General features: G+C 62.5%; 2 protein-coding genes and 1 long non-coding RNA gene across 3 annotated transcripts; 2 read left to right on the top strand and 1 right to left on the bottom strand.

The window, feature by feature from the left end:
• The first annotated feature begins 1,219 nt into the window (after positions 1 to 1,219).
• Positions 1,220 to 5,193, top strand: LOC126651473 (protein TsetseEP-like). Its single transcript, XM_050337391.1, has 5 exons — positions 1,220 to 1,363; positions 3,151 to 3,286; positions 3,809 to 3,907; positions 4,813 to 4,928; positions 5,131 to 5,193. The coding sequence occupies exons 1-5, from the start codon at positions 1,352 to 1,354 to the stop codon at positions 5,191 to 5,193; spliced, it is 426 nt and encodes a 141-aa protein (XP_050193348.1). The 5' UTR covers positions 1,220 to 1,351.
• Positions 5,194 to 5,278: 85 nt separating this feature from the next.
• LOC126651475 (chromodomain-helicase-DNA-binding protein 3-like) lies at positions 5,279 to 20,902 on the top strand. The gene is given in 8 exon segments (XM_050337393.1): positions 5,279 to 5,318; positions 6,782 to 6,890; positions 8,788 to 8,830; positions 8,832 to 8,921; positions 10,245 to 10,440; positions 16,343 to 16,506; positions 18,377 to 18,493; positions 20,819 to 20,902. Coding segments are annotated over 8 exon segments (834 nt in total). The 5' UTR covers positions 5,279 to 5,287.
• Positions 13,944 to 15,072, bottom strand: LOC126651474 (uncharacterized). The gene is made up of 3 exons (XR_007631727.1): positions 15,020 to 15,072; positions 14,024 to 14,062; positions 13,944 to 13,989 (listed from the first exon to the last, which is right to left on the bottom strand). It is a non-coding gene; the product is annotated as an uncharacterized LOC126651474 (long non-coding RNA).
• Positions 20,903 to 21,393: the final 491 nt, after the last annotated feature.

Here is a 21,393-nt window from a genome sequence, read left to right as displayed (position 1 = left end):
ATGGTTTTGGCAAACATTCCCATTTACTGCCTTAACTTTGAGGGTTTATTCTATTGGCATTTTTAATTTTAAATATTTGAAGATTAACTGTTCTTAGAATTTATTTGATATAAAGAAAGAATGATCTTCACTTGCTTGTTTTCATGTATTTCTATTAGTAGGAGAGGAAAGAATATTATTGCACTGTAAAGCAGTTTGGTTTAATCCATATTTTAAATGTGTTTCTACCTGCTGTTTGTTTGGAAGTGAATTCTACAAATGCAGGAGATACAGGGATGGGATACAGGGATGGGATGGGATACATGGGATGGGATACAGGGATGGGATGGGATGGGATGGGATGGGTGGGGTGGGATGGGATACAGGGATGGGATACAGGGATGGGATGGGATACAGGGATGGGATACAGGGATGGGATGCAGAGGATGGGATAGATAGAGATGAGATGAGATGAGATGAGATACAGAGGATGGGATAGAGATGGAATACAGGGATGGGATACAGGATAGGATAGGATAGAGATAGAGATGGGATACAGAGATGGGATACAGGATGAGATAGGATAGCATGGGATGGAGATACAGGGATGAGACAAGAGATAGGATGGGATAGGATGGGATAGGGATGGGATACAGATGATAGGATACAGGGATAGGATGAGATGAGATAGAGATGGGATACAGAGATGGGATGGGATGGGATACAGGGATGGGATACAGGGATGGGATGGGATACAGGGATGGGATACAGGGATGGGATACAGGGATGGATGATGGGATGGGATGGGATACAGGGATGGGATGGGATACAGGGATGGGATGGGATACAGGGATGGGATGGGATGGGATGGGATGGAGGGGGAGAAATGGGAGGATGTGGGGACAGGGATGGGGACAGAGGGACAGGGGAACAGGGATGGGGACATGAGGACAGGGTGGGGATGGAGAGGGCATGGAGGGGAGAGACATGGGAGACACAGGGTGGGGCTGGGAGGTCAGGATTGGGGTGGGGACAAGGGAACGTGGGATGGGCTTGAGGACAGGGGACAGGGAGGACACAGGGGACAGGGGGTCACTGGGGACAGGGGGGCACTGGGGACAGGGGGGCACTGGGGACAGGGGGCACTGGGGACAGGGGGGCACACAGGGTTGGTCGTGGGGGGCACAGGGACAGGAGCAGGGGGCTGGGGACACCCCATGTCCATTGTCCCCTGTCCCCTGTCCCCGTGCCAGCCACGCCGGCGCCCAGTGAGCGCGGGGACGTCCCGGGGCCACCCCCGGACAGGGACAGGGACAGGGACAGGGACGAGGGGGACGCCCGGGACGAGAAGGAGCCCAAGGGCCCTGAGAAGATGGAGACGGACGTGAGTGACACGGCTGTCCCCAGCACTGTCCCCAACACTGTCCTTTCTGTCCCCAGCACTGTCCTTTCTGTCCTCAACCCTGTCCCCAGCACTGTCCTCTCTGTCCCCAGCACTGTCCCCAACACTGTCCCCAGCACTGTCCTTGCTGTCCCAGCACTGTCCCCAGCACCGTCCTCCTGTCCCCAGCACTGTCCACAGCACTGTCCTGTCCTCCCTGTCCCCAACACTGTCCCCAGCACTGTCCTCCCTGTCCCCAACACTGTCCTCTCTGTCCCCAGCACTGTCCTTGCTGTCCCCAGCACTGTCCCCAGCACTGTCCTCTCTGTCCCCAACACTGTCCTTGCTGTCCCCAGCACTGTCCCCAGCACTGTCCTCCCTGTCCCCAGCACTGTCCTTGCAGTCCCCAACCCTGTCCCCAACACTGTCCTGCTGTCCCGCACTGTCCCCAGCACTGTCCTCCTGTCCCCAGCACTGTCCTTGCAGTCCCCAACCCTGTCCCCAACACTGTCCTTGCTGTCCCCAGCACTGTCCCCAGCACTGTCCTCCTGTCCCCAGCCTTGTCCCCAACTTCATCTTCCCTGTCCCAGCCCCGTTCCCAAAAACGTCCTCCCTTTTTCTGTCCCTGTCCCCACAGCCCCTGTCCCCAGCCCTGTCCTCAGCCCTGTCCCCAGCCCTGTCCTTTTCCCCAGCCCTGTCCCTGTCCCCACAGCCCCTGTCCCCTCTGTCCCTGTCCCCAGCCCTGTCCCTGTCCCCAGCCCTGTCCCTGTCCCCACGACTCCTGTCCCCACAGCCCCTGTCCCTGTCCCCAGCCCTGTCCCCTGCCCTGTCCCCAGCCCTGTCCCCACAGCCCCTGTCCCTGTCCCCACAGCCCCTGTCCCTGTCCCCACAGCTCCTGTCCCCACAGCCCCTGTCCCTGTCCCCAGCCCTGTCCCCACGTCAGCCCTGTCCCCAGCTCCTGTCCCTGTCCCCACAGCCCCTGTCCTGTCCCACAACTCCTGTCCCCACAGCCCCTGTCCCTGTCCCCAGCCCTGTCCCCAGCCCTGTCCCCAGCCCTGTCCCCAGCCCTGTCCCCACAGCCCCTGTCCCTGTCCCCAGCCCTGTCCCTGTCCCACAGTCCCTGTCCCCACAGCCCCTGTCCCTCTGTCCCTGTCCCCAGCCCTGTCCCTGTCCCCACAGCCCCTGTCCCTGTCCCCACAGCCCCAGCCCTGTCCCCAGCCCTGTCCCTGTCCCCACAGTCCCTGTCCCCACAGCCCCTGTCCCCTCTGTCCCTGTCCCCAGCCCTGTCCCTGTCCCCAACCCTGTCCCTGTCCCCACCGTCCCTGTCCCCCCAGGCCGCTGTCCCCGAGGTGCCTGTTCCTGTCCCCCCAGGCCGCTGTCCCCAGCCCTGTCCCCACAGCCCCTGTCCCTGTCCCCACAGCCCTGTCCCTGTCCCCAGCCCTGTCCCTGTCCCCAGCCCTGTCCCCACCGTCCCTGTCCCCCCAGGCCGCTGTCCCCGAGGTGCCTGTCCCTGTCCCCCCTGTCCCTGTCCTTGTCCCTGTCCCCACAGCCCCTGTCCCTGTCCCCAGCCTGTCCCTGTCCCCACAGCCCTGTCCCTGTCCCCAGCCCTGTCCCTGTCCCCCCAGGCCGCTGTCCCCTCTGTCCCTGTCCCCACCGTCCCTGTCCCCCAGGCCGCTGTCCCTCTGTCCCTCAGCCCCTGTCCCTGTCCCCAGCCCTGTCCCTGTCCCCCCAGGCCGCTGTCCCCTCTGTCCCTGTCCCCATCCCTGTCCCCACCGTCCCTGTCCCCCCAGGCCGCTGTCCCCGAGGCTCCCCCCTCTCCGGGCGATGGCAGCGAGGCCGAGGGGCCGCGCAAGGGGGAGGACGAGGAGGGGCCCCCCCCGAGGGACCCCGAGGCCGAAGGACCCCCGGCCCGGGAGGACAGACCAGGTGAGACCCCCCCCAAAACCCCCCCCAGGGGGACCCCGATGTCCAGGGCCCCCCCACCAACTGCCCTGAGGGACCCCCAAATCCCCAGGGACCCCCAAATCACCGGGGGATCCCCAAAATCCCCAGAGGGACCCCCCAAATCCTCCAGGGGGACCTCCCAGATCCCAGGGGACCCCAGATCCCCCAGGGGTCTCCCATTGTCCATGTGCCCCCCAGCTCCCCTGGGGACCCCCAAACCCCAGGACACCCCCAGATCCGACCCCCCATCTCCCCTGGGAACCCCCAAACCCCAGGACACACCCATATCAACCCCCCATCTGCCCTGGGGACCCCAAACCCGGGGCACCCCAGATCCGACCCCCATCTCCCCTGGGGACCCCAAACCCCGGGCACCCCAGATCCGACCCCCCGTCCCCCAGCTCCTGGGGACCCCAAACTCCAGGGCACCCCCATACCAACCCCCATCTCCTGGGGACCCCCAAACCCCGGGGCACCCCCAGATCCGACCCCCGTCCCCCTCAGGCACCGAGGCCGAGAAGGGTCCCGGGGCCGAGAAGGGCGAGGAGAAACCCCCTGAGGAGGAGCCCAAGGAGCGACCGGGGGACCCCGACCCCAAAAGAGGTACCCGGGGGGCGGGGCTTGGTGGAGGGGGCGTGGCCTCACACAGAGAGGGCGGGGCTTAACCAGGAAGACCCCTCCCACAAAGAGATCCCCTCCCCAAAAAGATCCACACAAGAAGATCCACCAAAAAGACCCTCCCAGGAAGATCCTTCGGAAGAGCCACCCCAAAAGATCCCCAAAAAGATCCCCCAAAAAGATTCACCTCAAAAGATCCCCCCAAAAAGATTCACCCCAAAAGATCCACCAAGAAGATCCCCCCAAAAAGATCCACCCCAAAAGATCCTTGAGAAGATCCTCATAAAATCCCCCAAAAGGATCCTTGAGAAGATCCCCATAAAATCCCCCAAAAGGATCCCTTGAGAAGATCCCCCAAAAAGATCCCCAAAAGGATCCCTTGAGAAGATCCCCATAAAATCCCCCAAAAGGATCTCTTGAGAAGATCCCCCATAAAATCCCCCAAAAGGATCCCTTGAGAAGATCCCCCAAAAGATCCCCCAAAAGGATCCCTTGAGAAGATCCCCATAAAATCCCCAAAAAGGATCCTTGAGAAGATCCCCCTAAAATCCCCCAAAGGATGTCTTGAGAAGATCCCCCATAAAATCCCCCCAAAAAGGATCCCTTGAGAAGATCCCCCCATAAAATCCCCCCAAAAAGGATCCCTTGAGAAGATCCCCCCATAAAATCCCTCTAAAAGGATCCTTTGAGAAGATGCTCTCAAAAGATCCTTCCAAAAAGGATCCCTTGAGAAGATCCCCCATAAAATCCTCCCACCCTCCTCGTTCGAATCCCCCCGCTTTGTCCCCCGACCCTCCCGGCAGTTCCCTCTGCAGACCCTTCCTGCTCCCTGGGGGCTCTAGGGGGCTCTGGGAGCTCTGGGACCCCCAAACCGTGTCCAACCCCCACAGAGGAGGTGAAGGCGGAGAAGGAGCCCAGGCTGGAGCCTCGAGGCCAACAACGGGCGGCGCAGGAGCGGGCCGGCAACCGCGGTTCATGTTCAACATCGCTGATGGGGGCTTCACCGGTACAGGGGGCTTCATGGGGGTTTGGGGGCTTCAATGGGGGCTTCATGGGGCATGGGGGCTTCAATGGGGGCGTGGGGGCTTTAATGGGGGCATGGGGGGCTTCACGGGGCATGGGGGGAGAAACCGCGGTTCATGTTCAACATCGCTGATGGGGGCTTCACCGGTATAGGGGGGACATGGGGGGCACTGGGGGCTGCACAGGGCATGGGGGGCTTCAATGGGGGCATGGGGGGAGAAACCGCGGTTCATGTTCAACATCGCTGATGGGGGCTTCACTGGTATGGGGGCTTCAATGGGGGCACTGGGGGCTGCACAGGGCATGGGGGCTCCATGGGGCATGGGGGAGAAACCACGGTTCATGTTCAACATCGCTGATGGCGGCTTCACCGGTATGGGGGCTTCATGGGGGTGTGGGGGCTTCATGGGGCATGGGGGGCTTCAATAGGGGCTTCATGGGAGGCTTCAATGGGGGCATGGGGGCTTCAATGGGGGCGTGGGGGCACTGGGAGGGCATGGAGGGAGAAACCGCGGTTCATGTTCAACATCGCTGATGGGGCTTCACTGGTACGGGGGGCTTCAATGGGGGCTTCACAGGGCATGGGGGGCTTCAATGGGGGGCATGGGGGGCTTCAATGGGGCATGGGGGCTTCAATGGGGGCGTGGGGGCTTCATGGGGCACTGGAAGGGCTTCAATGGGGGCATGGGGGCCTTTACTGGTATGGGGGCACTGCGGGAACTGAGGGACACAGGGGGCTTCACCGGTCAGTGGGGGCCTGGGGGGCTCCATGGGACACTGGGAGGGCTTCAGGGGTCAGTGAGGGGACCTGAGAGGCTTCACAGATCAGTAGGGGCACAGGGGACCCTGGGGGTCAGTGGGGGCACTGGGGGGTCAGTGGGGACACAGGGGACCCTGGGGGTCAGTGGGGGACCCTGGGGGTCAGTGAGGGGCACTGGGTGACCCTGGGGGTCAGTGGGGACCCTGGGGGTCAGTGGGGACACAGGGGGACCCTGGGGTCAGTGGGGACCCTGGGGGTCAGTGGGGGGACCCTGGGGTCAGTGGGGACACAGGGGACCCTGAGGGTCAGTGGGGGACCCTGGGAGTCAGTGGGGGCAAGGGGGACCCTGGAGGTCAGTGGGGGCACAGGGGTCAGTGGGGAGCACAGGGGACCCTGGGGGTCAGTGAGGGGCACTGGGGGTCAGCGGGGGCACTGGGGGTCAGTGGGGGCACTGGGGGTCAGTGGGGGCACTGGGGGCTTCAGGGGTCAGTGGGAACCTGAGGGCTTCAGGGGTCAGTGGGGGCACTGGGGACACTGGGGGTCAGTGGGGGACCCTGGGGGGTCAGTGAGGGGCACAGGGGACCCTGGGGGTCAGTGGGGGTCAGTGGGGACACTGGGGGTCAGTGGGGGCACTGGGGGACCCTAGGGGTCAGTGAGGGGCACTGGGGGTCAGTGGGGGCACTGGGGACCCTGGGGGTCAGTGGGGGGACACTGGGGGTCAGTGGAGGCACTGGGGGCACAGGGGACCCTGGGGATCAGTGGGGGCACTGGGGGATCAGTGGGGGCACTGGGGGGTCAGTGAGGGCACAGGGGTCACTGGGGGCACTGGGGGCACTGGGGGTCAGTGGGGGACACTGGGGGTCAGTGGGGGCACTGGGGGTCAGTGGGGGCACTGGGGACCCTGGGGTCAGTGGGGGGCACTGGGGGGTCAGTGGGGGACCCTGGGGTCAGTGGGGGGCACTGGGGGTCAGTGGGGGGCACTGGGGGACCCTGGGGGGCTCCTCAGGTCAATGGGGTGAGGGGGCACCGCGGGGGTCCCAAGGGGGGTCTCAGCGCCCTTTTCTTTGCCCCCCCAGAGCTGCACACGCTGTGGCAGAACGAGGAGCGCGCTGCCATCTCCTCGGGGAAGCTCAACGAGATCTGGCACCGGCGCCACGACTACTGGCTGCTGGCCGGCATCGTCCTGTATCCCCCACCCCAAATTCCTGCCCCCCTGGGGCTGGAGACCCCCTCCCTGGGGCTGGAGACCCTTCCCTGCCATGGGGACCCCTCCCTGGGGCTGCTGGCCGGCATCGTCCTGTATCCCCCACCCAAATTCCTGCCCCCTGGGGCTGGAGACCCTCCCTGGGGCTGTGCCCCCTTCCCTGGGGCTGCTGGCTGGCATCGTCCTGTATCCCCCCACCCCAAATTCCTGCTTCCCTGGGGCTGTGCCCCCTCCCTGGGGCTGTGCCCCCTCCCTGGGGCTGGGACCCTTCCCTGGGGCTGCTGGCTGGCATCGTCCTGTATCCCCCACCCCAAATTCCTGCTTCCTTGGGGCTGGGGCCCCTCCCTGGGGCTGTCCCCCTCCTGGGGCTGGGACCCCCTCCCTGGGGCTGCTGGCTGGCATCGTCCTGTATCCCCCACCCCCAAATTCCTGCCCCCTGGGTCTGTCCCCCACATCTCTGGGGCTGGGAACGCCTCCCTGGGGCTGCTGGCCGGCATCGTCCTGTATCCCCCCACCCAAATTCCTGCCCCCGGGGCTGGGGACCCCTCCCTGGGGCTGGGACCTCTCACCCTGGGGCTGTGCCCCCTCCCTAGGGCTGGGACCCTTCCCTGGGGCTGCTGGCCGGCATCGTCCTGTATCCCCCCACCCAAATTCCTGCCCCCCCGGGGCTGTGCCCCTCTCCCTGGGGCTGGGGGGGCAGGGGCAGAGCAGGGGGCACGGCCATGGCCTAGGGGGACAGGGGGAGGTGCCAGGGTGACACAGTGACAGTGACAGGGTATCAGAGTGACCTGGTGACAGGGTGACACGGTGACAGAGTGACAGTGCCAGGGTTACACGGTGACACAGTGCCAGGGTGACCTGGTGACACAGTGACACAGTGCCAGGGTGACATGGTGACACAGTACCAGGGTATCAGGGTGACACAGTGACATGGTGACATGGTGCCAGGGTATTGTGGTGACAGGGTGACGTGGTGGATGACAGGGTGACACAGTGCCAGTCCTTAGCGCGCAGCCACGGCTACGCCCGCTGGACGGACATCCAGAACAACAGTGACACAGTGACAGGGTGACACAGTGCCAGGGTATCAGGGTGTCAGGGTGACACAGTGACACGGTGGATGACAGGGTGTCACAGTGCCAGGGTGACACAGTGCCAGTACCAGTCCTTAGCGCGCAGCCACGGCTACGCCCGCTGGACGGACACCCAGAACGACAGTGACAGGGTGACACAGTGACACAGTGACAGGGTATGAGGGCGACACGATGACAGGGTGACAGGGTATCAGGGTGACACAGTGACAGGGTGACATGGTGGATGACAGGGTGACACAGTGACACAGTGACATGGTATCAGGGTGTCAGGGTGACACAGTGCCAGGAGTGTCAGGGTGACACAGTGACAGGGTGACACAGTGACAGGGTATCAGGGTGATACAGTGCCAGGGTGTCAGGGTGACACAGTGACAGGGTGACACAGTGACAGGTTGTCGGGGTGACACAGTGACACAGTGCCAGTGCCAGTCCTTAGCGCGCAGCCACGGCTACGCCCGCTGGACGGACATCCAGAACGACAGTGACACAGTGCCAGGGTGTCAGGGTGACACAGTGACACAGTGACAGGGTGACAGGGTATCAGGGTGACACAGTGCCAGGGTGTCAGGGTGACACAGTGCCAGGGTGACACAGTCACAGTGACACAGTGACACAGTACCAGTCCTTAGCGCGCAGCCACGGCTACGCCCGCTGGACGGACATCCAGAACAGTGACACAGTGACACAGTGACAGGGTGACAGGGTGTCAGGGTGACACAGTGACATGGTGGATGACAGGGTGACACAGTGACATGGTGACATGGTACCAGTCCTTAGCGCGCAGCCACGGCTACGCCCGCTGGACGGACATCCAGAACGACGGGCGCCTTCGGGGTCATCAACGAGCCCTTCAAGGGCGAAGCCTCCAAGGGGAACTTCCTGGAGATGAAGAACAAGTTCCTCGCACGCCGCTTCAAGGTGAGGGGGGCACAGGGGGGATGGGGGGCATGGGGGCACAGGGGGCACGGGGGATGGGGGGCACGGGGTGGGATGTGCACGGGGGTCTTGCCCCAGGGCTGGGTGGGCTCGTGGGAGGGCTGGGCTTGCACAGGGGTCTTGCCCGAGTGTCCAGGGAGGGTGGAAAGGAGGAGGAGGTGGGTGCTGGGACACACCCGGGCCAGCCAGGTGGGGGGTGAGGTCAGAGAGGGGTGCTGGGACACTCCTGAGTCCTCCAGATGTTCTGGCTCCTCCAGGTGTTGGGTGACACCAGGGGTGGGCATTGGGCTCCTCCAGGTGTTGGGTGACACCAGGGGTGGGCATTGGGCTCCTCCAGGGGTTGGGTGACACCAGGGGTGGGCATTGGGCTCCTCCAGGTGTTGGGTGACACCTGGACACACCCAAGTGCTCCAGGTGTTGGGTGACACCAGGGGTGGGCATTGGGCTCCTCCAGGTGTGGGGTGACACTGGGGTGGAGATGCCCAAGTCCTCCAGGTGTGGGGTGACACCTGGACACACCTGAGTGCTCCAGGCCTTGTGTGACACCAGGGTCAGCACACCCGGCTCCTCCAGGTGTTGGGTGACACCGGGGTCGGCACACCTGACTCCTCCAGGTGTTGGGTGACACCGGGGTTGGGACACACCCAAGTGCTCCAGGTGTTGGGTGACACCTGGATGCACCTGGCTCCTCCAGGCGTTGGGTGACACCAGGGTTGGACTCCTGAGTCCTCCAGGTGTTGGGTGACACCTGGACACACACGGCTCCTCCAGGTGTTGGGTGACACCAGGGTTGGACTCCTGAGTCCTGCAGGTGTTGGGTGACACCAGGGTCAGCACACCTGGCTTCTCCAGGTGTTGGGTGACACCTGGACACACCCAAGTGCTCCAGGTGTTGGGTGACACCAGGGTTGGGCATTGGGGTCCTCCAGGTGTTGGGTGACACCGGGGTTGGGACACACCCAAGTGCTCCAGGTGTTGGGTGACACCAGGGGTGGACACCTGGACACACCCGAGTGCTCCAGGCCTCGTGTGACACTGGGGTCGGCACACCCACTCCTCCAGGTGTTGGGTGACACCTGGACACACCTGAGTCCTGCAGGTGTTGGGTGACACCTGGACACACCTGAGTCCTCCAGGTGTTGAGTGACACCTGGACACACCCGAGTCCTCCAGGTGTTGGGTGACACCAGGGTTGGACATTGGGCTCCTCCAGGTGTTGGGTGACACCTGGACACACCCGACTCCTCCATGCACGGGTGACCCCACCCACCCCCCCGTGTCCCCCACCCTCTGCTGTCCCCGCAGCTGCTGGAGCAGGCGCTGGTGATCGAGGAGCAGCTGCGCCGCGCCGCCTACCTGAACATGACGCAGGACCCCAGCCACCCCGCCATGGCCCTCAACACGCGCTTCGCCGAGGTCGAGTGCCTGGCCGAGAGCCACCAGCACTTGTCCAAGGAGTCGCTGGCGGGCAACAAGCCCGCGAACGCCGTCCTGCACAAGGAGTAAGAGGCGGGGGCCGCGCGGCTGCGCGGCCGCCCCGTGTGAGCGCCTCGGCCTCCGCACGTTAAAGGGGGGGTTGTGCTGCCAGCCCAGTCCCTGATGGAATTAACTGGGGTTGTTGTGCTGCCAGCCCAGTCCCTGATGGAATTAACTGGGGTTGTTCTCCCAGCCCTATCCCTGATGGAATTAAACGGGGTTGTTGTGCTGCCAGCCCTATCCCTGATGGAATTAAACGGGGTTGTTGTGCTGCCAGCCCTATCCCTGATGGAATTAACTGGGGTTGTGCTCCCAACCCCGCTCCCTGATGGAATTAAACGGGGTTGTTGTGCTCCCAGCCCCGCTCCCTGATGGAATTAAACGGGGTTGTTGTGCTGCCAGCCCTATCCCTGATGGAATTAAGCGAGGTTGTGCTCCCAACCCCGCTCCTGATGGATTAAGCGGGGTTGTTGTGCTCCCAGCCCCGCTCCCTGATGGAATTAAACGGGGTTGTTGTGCTGCCAGCCCCATCCCTGATGGAATTAAACGGGGTTGTTCTCCCAGCCCTATCCCTGATGGAATTAAACGGGGTTGTTGTGCTCCCAGCCCTATCCCTGATGGAATTAACTGGGGTTGTGCTCCCAGCCCTATCCCTGATGGAATTAACTGGGGTTGTTGTGCTCCCAGCCCCACTCCCTGATGGAATTAACTGGGGTTGTTGTGCTCCCAGCCCTATCCCTGATGGAATTAAACGGGGTTGTTGTGCTCCCAACCCCGCTCCCTGATGGAATTAAACGGGGTTGTTGTGCTCCCAGCCCCGCTCCCTGATGGAATTAAATGGGGTTGTTCTCCCAACCCCGCTCCCTGATGGAATTAAACGGGGTTGTTGTGCTCCCAGCCCTATCCCTGATGGAATTAAACGGGGTTGTTGTGCTGCCAGCCCTATCCCTGATGGAATTGACCAGGGTTGTGCTCCCAACCCAGTCCCTGATGGAATTAACCGGGGTTGTTCTCCCAACCCACTCCCTGATGGAATTAAATGGGGTTGTTGTGCTGCCAGCCCTATCCCTGATGGAATTAACCGGGGTTGTTGTGCTGCCAGCCCTATCCCTGATGGAATTAACTGGGGTTGTTGTGCTCCCAGCCCTATCCCTGATGGAATTAAACGGGGTTGTTGTGCTCCCAGCCCTATCCCTGATGGAATTAAACGGGGTTGTTCTCCCAGCCCTATCCCTGATGGAATGAACCGAGTTGTTGTGCTCCCAGCCCTATCCCTGATGGAATTAACGGGTTGTTCTCCCACCCGCTCCTGATGGAATTAATCGAGGGTTGTTGTGCTCCCAGCCCTATCCCTGATGGAATTGAACGGGGTTGTTGTGCTGCTAGCCCTATCCCTGATGGAATTAAACGGGGTTGTTGTGCTGCCAGCCCTATCCCTGATGGAATTAACCGGGGTTGTTGTGCTCCCAACCCGCTCCCTGATGGAATTAAATGGGGTTGTGCTCCCAGCCCTATCCCTGATGGAATTAACTGGGGTTGTTGTGCTCCCAACCCGGTCCCTGATGGAATTAAACGGGGTTGTTGTTCTCCCAGCCCTATCCCTGATGGAATTAAACGGGGTTGTTGTGCTGCCAGCCCTATCCCTGATGGAATTAAACGGGGTTGTTGTGCTCCCAACCCCGCTCCCTGATGGAATTAACTGGGGTTGTTGTGCTCCCAGCCCTATCCCTGATGGAATTAAACGGGGTTGTTGTGCTCCCAACCCTATCCCTGATGGAATTAAACGGGGTTGTTGTGCTGCCAGCCCCATCCCTGATGGAATTAAACGGGGTTGTGCTCCCAACCCCGCTCCCTGATGGAATTAAACGGGGTTGTTGTGCTGCCAGCCCTATCCCTGATGGAATTAACCGGGGTTGTTGTGCTCCCAGCCCTATCCCTGATGAATTAAACGGGGTTGTTGTGCTGCCAGCCCTATCCCTGATGGAATTAAACGGGGTTGTTGTGCTGCCAGCCCTATCCCTGATGGAATTAACTGGGGTTGTTCTCCCAGCCCTATCCCTGATGAATTAAACGGGGTTGTTGTGCTGCCAGCCCTATCCCTGATGGAATTAACCGGGGTTGTTGTGCTGCCAGCCCTATCCCTGATGGAATTAACTGGGGTTGTTGTGCTGCCAACCCTATCCCTGATGGAATTAACTGGGGTTGTGCTGCCAGCCCTATCCCTGATGGAATTAACTGGGGTTGTTGTGCTGCCAGCCCTATCCCTGATGGAATTAACCGGGGTTGTTGTGCTGCCAGCCCCGCTCCCTGATGGAATTAACTGGGGTTGTTGTGCTGCCAGCCCTATCCCTGATGGAATTAAACGGGGTTGTGCTCCCAACCCCACTCCCTGATGGAATTAACCGGGGTTGTTGTGCTGCCAGCCCCATCCCTGATGGAATTGACCGGGGTTGTTCTCCCAACCCCGCTCCCTGATGGAATTAAACGGGGTTGTTGTGCTCCCAACCCGGTCCCTGATGGAATTAAACGGGGTTGTTCTCCCAGCCCTATCCCTGATGGAATTAAACGGGGTTGTTCTCCCAACCCTATCCCTGATGGAATTAAACGGGGTTGTGCTCCCAGCCCCGCTCCCTGATGGAATTAACCGGGGTTGTGCTCCCAACCCTGCTCCCTGATGGAATTAACCGGGGTTGTTCTCCCAGCCCCGCTCCCTGATGGAATTAAACGGGGTTGTTCTCCCAGCCCGCTCCCTGATGGAATTAAACGGGGTTGTGCTCCCAACCCTATCCCTGATGGAATTAAACGGGGTTGTTCTCCCAGCCCCGCTCCCTGATGGAATTAAACGGGGTTGTGCTCCCAACCCCGCTCCCTGATGGAATTAAACGGGGTTGTTCTCCCAACCACCTCCCGCTCCCGGTGTATCCTTGCTCTGCGTGCGCTTCTCTGCCGGCCGGGGTGGGGAGGGGAGGAGAGTGAAGGGGGGTTTTAGGGGGTGGGAGGGGTCCCGTCCCCCTCCCGGCGGTTTTTGGGGGTGGGTGGGGCCGAGGGTCGGGGGCCGCCTTGGCTTTGCTGGGCTGAGGGGTCCGTGCTGGGGGTCGTGGCCTGGGGTCGGTGTCGCTTGGCGTGCGTGTCCCCTCCCCCCACCCCCACCCCTGTTTGTGCCCCCCGAGCGTGGCCGGGACTTCGTCACCCTCCCCCCACCCCGGGGTGTTCGGGGCGGGGCGGCTGCGGGTGCATGGCCTGAGTGACCCTGAGTGACCCTGAGTGACCCTGAGTGTCCTGAGTGACCCTGAGTGACCCTGAGTGACCCTGGCCTGAGTGACCCTGCCCTGTCAGCCTGAGTGACCTGTCCTGAGTGACCCTGAGTGACCCTGAGTGACCCTGAGTGTCCTGAGTGACCTGTCCTGAGTGACCTGAGTGACCCTGCCATGAGTGACCTGAGTGACCCTTTACTGAGTGACCTGAGTGACCCTGAGTGACCCTGAGTGACCTGACCTGAGTGACCTGAGTGACCCTTTACTGAGTGACCCTGAGTGACCTTTTACTGAGTGACCCTGAGTGACCCTGAGTGACCCTGAGTGACCCTGGCATGAGTGACCCTGAGTGACCTGGCCTGAGTGAGTCTGTCCTGAGTGACCTGAGTGACCCTGCCATGAGTGACCTGTCCTGAGTGACCTGTCCTGAGTGACCTGTCCTGAGTGACCTGAGTGACCCTGTCTTGAGTTACCTGAGTGACCTGTCCTGAGTGACCCTGTCCTGAGTGACCCTGAGTGACCCTGTCCTGAGTGACCCTGTCCTGAGTGACCCTGAGTGACCTGAGTGACCCTGTCTTGAGTGACCTGAGTGACCTGAGTGACCCTGAGTGACCCTGAGTGACCTGAGTGACCTGAGTGATCTGTCCTGAGTGACCCTGAGTGACCCTGAGTGACCCTGAGTGACCTGAGTGACCTGAGTGATCTGTCCTGAGTGACCCTGAGTGACCCTGAGTGACCTGAGTGACCCTGACCTGTCAGCCTGAGTGACCCTGAGTGACCTGAGTGACCCTGGAGTGACCCTGAGTGACCCTGAGTGACCTGAGTGACCTGAGTGATCTGTCCTGAGTGACCTGAGTGACCCTGTCCTGAGTGACCCTGAGTGGCCTGAGTGACCCTGAGTGACCTGAGTGACCTGAGTGATCTGTCCTGAGTGACCCTGAGTGACCTGAGTGACCCTGACCTGTCAGCCTGAGTGACCCTGAGTGACCTGAGTGACCCTGAGTGACCCTGAGTGACCCTGAGTGACCTGAGTGACCTGAGTGATCTGTCCTGAGTGACCTGAGTGACCCTGTCCTGAGTGACCCTGAGTGACCTGAGTGACCTGAGTGACCTGTCCTGAGTGACCCTGAGTGACCTGTCCTGAGTGACCCGTCCTGAGTGACCTGAGTGACCTGTCCTGAGTGACCCTTTACTGAGTGACCCTGGCCTGAGTGACCTGAGTGACCCTGCCATGAGTGACCTTGAGTGACCTGAGTGACCCTGAGTGACCTGAGTGACCCTGAGTGACCCTTTACTGAGTGACCTGAGTGACCCTGCCATGAGTGACCTGGCCTGAGTGACCTGAGTGACCTGAGTGACCCTGAGTGACCCTGCCATGAGTGACCCTGAGTGACCTGAGTGACTTGGCCTGAGTGACCCTACCATGAGTGACCTGTCCTGAGAGAGTCTGTCCTGAGTGACCTGGCCTGAGTGACCTGAGTGACCCTGTCCTGAGTGACCATGTCCCTAAAAGGGGCACCCTGGAGTGACTCCAGCGTGTCCAGTTGGTAGACCTGGAGTAGATCAGGAGTATCCCCAGAGTAGGTCAGGAGTATCCCCAGAGTAGGTCAGGAGGATCCCCAGAGTAGGTCAGGAGGATGCCCTGAGTAGGTCAGGAGTATCCCCAGAGTAGGTCAGGAGTATCCCCAGAGTAGGTCAGGAGTGCCTCATAGTAGGTCAGGAGTATCCCATAGTAGGTCAGAGTACCCCATAGTAGGTCAGAGTATCCCCATAGTAGGTCAGGAGTACCCCATAGTAGGTCAGGAGTATCCCCATAGTAGGTCAGGAGTACCCCAGTAGTAGGTCAGAGTATCCCCAGAGTAGATCAGGAGCATCCCTGAGTATCTCTGGGGTGTCCAAGGGCGTGCCCAGGGTGTAAACCCGGAGTACCCCTGGTGTGAGCACAGCTCGAGGACCCCCGGGCTGGGTGGGGGTACCCCTGGAGTGAGCTGGGAGTGCCCGAGCACCTCCTGGACCCCCAGCCCGGAGTGGGCGCCCCTTCCTCGCGTAGCTGCAGCCTCAAGTAGGTGCTGAGTATCCCTTGAGTAGCTCCCAGACTCCTCCCCACCCCCTCCCTGCCCTCACATGAGTATCCCTTGATTAGCTCCCAGACTCCTCCCCACCCCCTCCCTGCCCTCACATGAGTATCCCCTGCCCTCCCTGCCTCCTGCCGGTCTGTGAATAACCCATGAGTAACCCATGAGTAACCCATGAGTAACCCATGAGTGAGCTCTGAGTAACCCATGAGTATCCCATGAGTGAACTGTGAGTATCCCATGAGTGAGCTGTGAGTAACCCATGAGTAACCTGTGAGTAACCAATGAATAAGCTGTGAGTGAGCTGTGAGTGACCTGTAACGTGTGAGTGAGCTGTGAGTGACCTGTGAGTAACCTGTGAGTAACCAATGAATAAGCTGTGAGTGAGCTGTGAGTATCCCATGAGTGAGCTGTGAGTAACCCGAGTGAGCTGTGAGTAACCAATGAATAAGCTGTGAGTGAGCTGTGAGTGATCTGTAACCTGTGAGTGAGCTGTGAGTAACCTGTGAGTAACCCGTGCGCAGTTTGGGGACGGCCCCCCCGGCGCTGACGGGGCCCCCCCCGCCCCTGTTTTTGTCTCCCCCGGGCCGGCCGGCAGTGCTGAACCAGCTGGAGGAGCTGCTGAGCGACATGAAGGCCGACGTGACGCGCCTGCCGGCCACGCTGTCCCGCATCCCCCCCATCGCCGCCCGCCTGCAGATGTCGGAGCGCAGCATCCTCAGCCGCCTGGCCAGCAAGGGCACCGAGAGCCACCCCCCTCCCGTGAGTGTCCCCAACCCAAACAGTGTCCCCAGGGTCACCCCATCACCCCCAGCAAGGGCACCGAGAGCCACCCCCCTCCCGTGAGTGTCCCCCCCCAGGAGTGTCCCCAGGGTCACCCCTGTGCCCCCCATCACCCCCAGCAAGGGCACCGAGAGCCACCCCCTCCCGTGGAGTGTCCCCAACCCAAACAGTGTCCCCAGGGTCCTGGTCACCTCCCTGTGTCACCCATCAACCCCAGCAAGGGCACCAGAGCCACCCCCTCCCGTGAGTGTCCCCCAGGAGTGTCCCCAGGGTCCCCAGTGTCCCCAGTGACCCCCAGCAAGGGCACCGAGCCACCCCTCCCGTGAGTGTCCCCAGGGTCCCCAGGGTCCCCAGTGTCCCCAGTGACCCCAGTGACCCCCAGCAAGGGCACCGAGGCCACCCCCTCCCGTGAGTGTCCCCAGGGTCCCCAGGGTCCTGGTCACCTCCCATGTCACCCCATCAGCCCCAGCAAGGGCACCGAGGCCACCCCCTCCCGTGAGTGTCCCCTGCCAGGACAGTGTCCCCAGTGTCCCCAGTGACCTCAGTGACCCCCAGCAAGGAGCACCGAGAGCCACCCCGCCCGTGAGTGTCCCCCAGGAGTGTCCCCAGTGAGACCCCCTGTCCCCCATCACCCCCAGCAAGGGCACCGAGCCACCCCCTCCTGTGAGTGTCCCCAGTGACCCCAGTGTCCCCAGTGTCCCCAGTGACCCCCAGCAAGGGCACGAGAGCCACCCCACTCCGTGAGTGTCCCCCAGGAGTGTCCCCAGGGTCACCCTGTGCCCCCATCACCCCAGCAAGGGCACCGAGCCACCCCCTCCCGTGAGTGTCACCAGGGTCCCCAGTGTCACCCCTGTCACCCCTCAACACAGACATTGTCCCCATCACCCCCAGCAAAGGGCACCGAGCCACCCCCTCCTGTGAGTGTCCCCAGTGTCACCCCCAGGAGTGTCCCCAGGGTCCCCAGTGTCACCCCTGTCACCCATCACCCCCAGCAAGGGCACCGAGCCACCCCTCCCGTGAGTGTCCCCCAGGAGTGTCCCCAGGGTCCCCAGTGACCCCCAGCAAGGGTACTGAGAGCCACCCCCTCCCGTGAGTGTCCCCAGGGTCCTGGTCACCCCTGTCACCCCTCCAACACAGACAGTGTCCCCATCACCCCCAGCAAGGGGCACCGGGAGAGAGCCACTGAGAGGCCACCCCCTCCCGTGAGTGTCCCCAGTGTCACCCCCAGTGTCCCCAGTGATCCCCATCCCAGCCCCAGCAAAGGGACACCGAGAGCCACCCCCTCCTGTGAGTGTCCCCCCAGGAGTGTCCCCAGTGACCCCTGTCACCCCCATCACCCCCAGCAAGGGCACCGAGAGCCACCCCCTCCCGTGAGTGTCCCCCCAGGAGTGTCCCCAGGGTCCCCAGTGTCACCCCAGTGTCCCCAGTGTCACCCCAGCAAGGGGCACCGAGGCCACCCCCTCCCGTGAGTGTCCCCCAGGAGTGTCCCCAGGGTCACCCCTGTGCCCCCATCACCCCAGCAAGGGCACCGAGAGCCACCCCCTCACGTGAGTGTCCCCCAGGAGTGTCCCCAGTGTCCCCAGTGACCCCAGGGTCCCCAGTGTCCCCCCCATCACCCCCAGCAAGGGCACCGAGAGCCACCCCCCTCCTGTGAGTGTCACCCCCCAGGAGTGTCCCCAGGGTCCCCAGTGACCCCCCAGCAAGGGCACTGAGAGCCACCCCCCTCCCGTGAGTGTCCCCAGTGTCCCCAGGGTCCTGGTCACCCCCCAGTGTCCCCAGTGTCACCTCAGGCAAGGGCACCGAGAGCCAGGTGACAGGGGGAGGTGACAGGCGGTGTCCCTGTCCCCAGACCTTCCCGCCGGGTCCCTCGCCACCCCCAGCTATGGAGGCACCTCTGGGACCCCCGGCGGAGCCCTCCGCGCCCGAGGCCAGTACAGCCAGATGCCACCCGGCTCCTTCATCTCCGGTGAGGGGACAGGGGGGGTCACAAACAGCTGGGGACATTGGGGGGGTCCTGGGGACATGGAAGGCTGACATTGGTGGGTCACAGGCGATCTGGGGACATTGAGGGGACAGCCGGGACATTAGGGGGGTCCTGGGGACATTGGGGGCTCACAGCAGCTGGGGACAGTGGGAGGGACAGTGGGGACATTGGGGAGAGTCACTGGGGAGGGGGTCCTGAGGACATTGGGGGTCACAAGTATCTGGGGACATGGGGGGACAGCTGGGGACATGGGGAGGTCCTGGGGACATTGCGGGGAGTCAGCTGGTGACATGGGGGTGACAGCAGCTGGGGACATTGGGGGAGACAGTGGGGACATGTGGGAGGTCCTGGGGACATTGGGGGTCACAGCATCTGGGGGCGTTGGGGGGACAGTGGGGACATTGGGGGTCACAAACATCTGGGGACATGGTGGTGGGGGTGTCATTGGGGGTCATCAGGGGGTGTCCATGGTTGGCAGGGGGTCCCTGAGGATGTCACTGGGGGTCCCTGTGGGATGCCAGTGGGGGGGTCCTAGGGGTGTCAGTGAGGAATGGGGGTGTCAGTGGGAATGGGGGTGTCCATGGTTGAGGGGGTCCCTGTGGATATCAGTGGGGGTCCCTGGGGTCTTTGTGGGGGTCCCTGTGGGTGTCAGTGGGGGGTCCCTGGGGAATGGGGGTGTCCATGGTTGGGGGTCCCTGGGGTGTCAGTGGGGGTCCCTGGGGAAATGGGGGTGTCCATGGTTGGTGGGGGTCCAGGGGTGTCACTGGGGGTCCCTGGGTGAATAGGGGTGTGTCCATGGGTGGTGGGGGTCCCAGTGGATGTCATTGGGGGTCCCTGTGGGTGTCAGTTGGGGGTCCCAGGAGGTGTCATTAGGGATCCTGTGGGGTGTCATTGGGGGTGTCAATGGGGGTCCCTGTGGGTGCCATTGGGGGTCCTGAGGTGTCAGTGGGGAATGGGGGTGTCCATGGTTGGGGGGTCCTGGGGGGTGTCAGTGGGGGTCCCTGTGGGTGCCATGTGGAGGGTCCCTGGGGGTGTCAGTGGGGAATGGGGATGTCCATGGTTGGTGGGGTCCTGGGGGTGTCAGTGGGGGTCCCTGTGGTGCCATTGAGGGTCCTGGGGGTGTCAATGGGGGGGTGTCAGTGAGGGGTCCCAGGGGTTTTTGTGGGGTCCCTGTGGGTGTCATTGGGGATCCCGTGGATAAATGGGGGTGTCCATGGTTGGTGGGGGTCCCACGGGGTGTCATTGGGGGTCCTGGGGAATGGGGGTGTCCATGGTTGGTGGGGGTCCCTGAGGGTGTCAATGGGGGTCTGGTGGGGTCCTGAGAATGGGGGTGTCCATGGTTGGTGGGGGTCCCAGGGATGTCAATGGGGAGTCCCAGGGGTGTCACTGTGGGGTCACTGTGGGTGTCCGTGGGGGAATGGGGGTGTCCATGGTTGGTGGGGGTCCCTGTGGGTGTCAGTGGAGGTGTCCATGGTTGGTAGGGGGTCCCTGGATGAATGGGGGTGTCCATGGTTGGTGGGGGTCCCTGGATGAATGGGGGTGTCCATGGTTGGTGGGGGGTCCCAGGGGTGTCATTGGGGGTCCCTGGGTGAATGGGGGTGTCCATGGGTGGTGAGGGGTCCTGGTGAATGAGGTGTCCAGTGGGGGTCCTGGGGGAATGGGGTGTCCATGGTTTGGTGAGGGTCCCTGGATGAATGGGGGTGTCCATGTGGTGGTGGTCCCTGGGGGAATGGGGGTGTCCATGGTTGGTAGGGGGTCCCTGGGGGTGTCACTGGGGGTCCCTGGTGAAATGGGGGGTGTCCATGGTTGGTGGGGGTCCCAGGGGTGTCATTGGGGGTCCCTGGATGCAATGGGGGTGTCCATGGTTGGTGAGGGGTCCCTGGGGATTGGAGGGTGTCCATGGTATGCGTGGGGGTCCCTGGATGAATGGGGGTGTCCATGGTTGGTGGGGGTCCCTGTGGGTGTCAGTGGGGGTCCGTGGGGAATGGGGGTGTCCTATGGGTGTCATTGGGGGTCCCTGGGGAATGGGGGTGTCCATGGTTGGTGGGGGTCCCTGGATGAATGGGGGTGTCCATGGTTGGGAGGGGTCCCTGTGGGTATCATTGGGGTTCCCTGGATGAATGGGGGTGTCCATGGTTGATGGGGGGTCCCTGGGGGTTTTGTGGGGGTCCTGTGGTGTCCATGGGGTTCCCTGGGAATGGGGAGTGTCCATGGTTGGTGGGGGGTCCCTGGGGGAATGGGGGTGTCCATGGTTGGTGAGGGGTTCCCGAGGGGTCCCAGTGCCCCCCGACCCCCTTTTTCCCCCAGCGCCAACGGCCCTGTGCTGGTGAAGCGCGAGCCCGAGGCCGGAGAAGAAGGAGCCGAGGGGAGGTCATCTGCATCGACGACTGAGGGGAGGGGGCCCGGGGACCCCCGACCTGGGATCACCCCCTTCCTCCCTGCCCCTCCCCGCAGGATTTGGGGGATCCCCTGCCAGAAACGCCTCGTTTGACCTCAAATTTGGGGTGGGGAGGGGCAGTACCCCCGGCAGGGGGTGGGGAGGAGGGAGGAGGAGAGGGGGAAAGGTGGGGAGGGGATCGTTTTTGTTGGTGGGGAGGGGAGGGGGTGGGGAAGGACCACTGCGATTATAAATATGAATATATATATATATCCCGGGAGGGGCTCCCAGGGTGTCCCCAGAGGCCTCCTCGGCCCCTCCCCCTCCTCCTCCCTCCCCACCCGGGGTTGGGCTCTTGTTTAACCGCAGCTGAATAAAATCCCCCGTCCTTGGCTACGGCAAACGGGACCACCCTCAGGGGGATGGGGGCATCGGGGGTATCAGGGAGTTTCGGGGGCATCAGGGGTGTAGGGGGCATCGGGGGATGGGTTCAGGGGGCACCAGG

Source organism: Myiozetetes cayanensis, unplaced genomic scaffold (genome assembly GCF_022539395.1).
Source record: "Myiozetetes cayanensis isolate MyiCay16 unplaced genomic scaffold, myiCay2020 scf622, whole genome shotgun sequence".
Classification (NCBI taxonomy): Eukaryota; Metazoa; Chordata; class Aves; order Passeriformes; family Tyrannidae; genus Myiozetetes; species Myiozetetes cayanensis.
Note: the sequence above shows the minus strand (reverse complement) of the source record. Positions and strands in the feature narration are given on the sequence as shown.

Bases quoted from the DNA above. Each gene is read 5' to 3' on its own strand.
- LOC126651473 (XM_050337391.1), top strand. The intron at 3,908-4,812 runs GTACCCGGGGGG...CAACCCCCACAG, and splicing joins GGACCCCGACCCCAAAAGAG to AGGAGGTGAAGGCGGAGAAG. The intron at 4,929-5,130 runs GTACAGGGGGCT...GGGGCTGCACAG, and splicing joins CGCTGATGGGGGCTTCACCG to GGCATGGGGGGCTTCAATGG.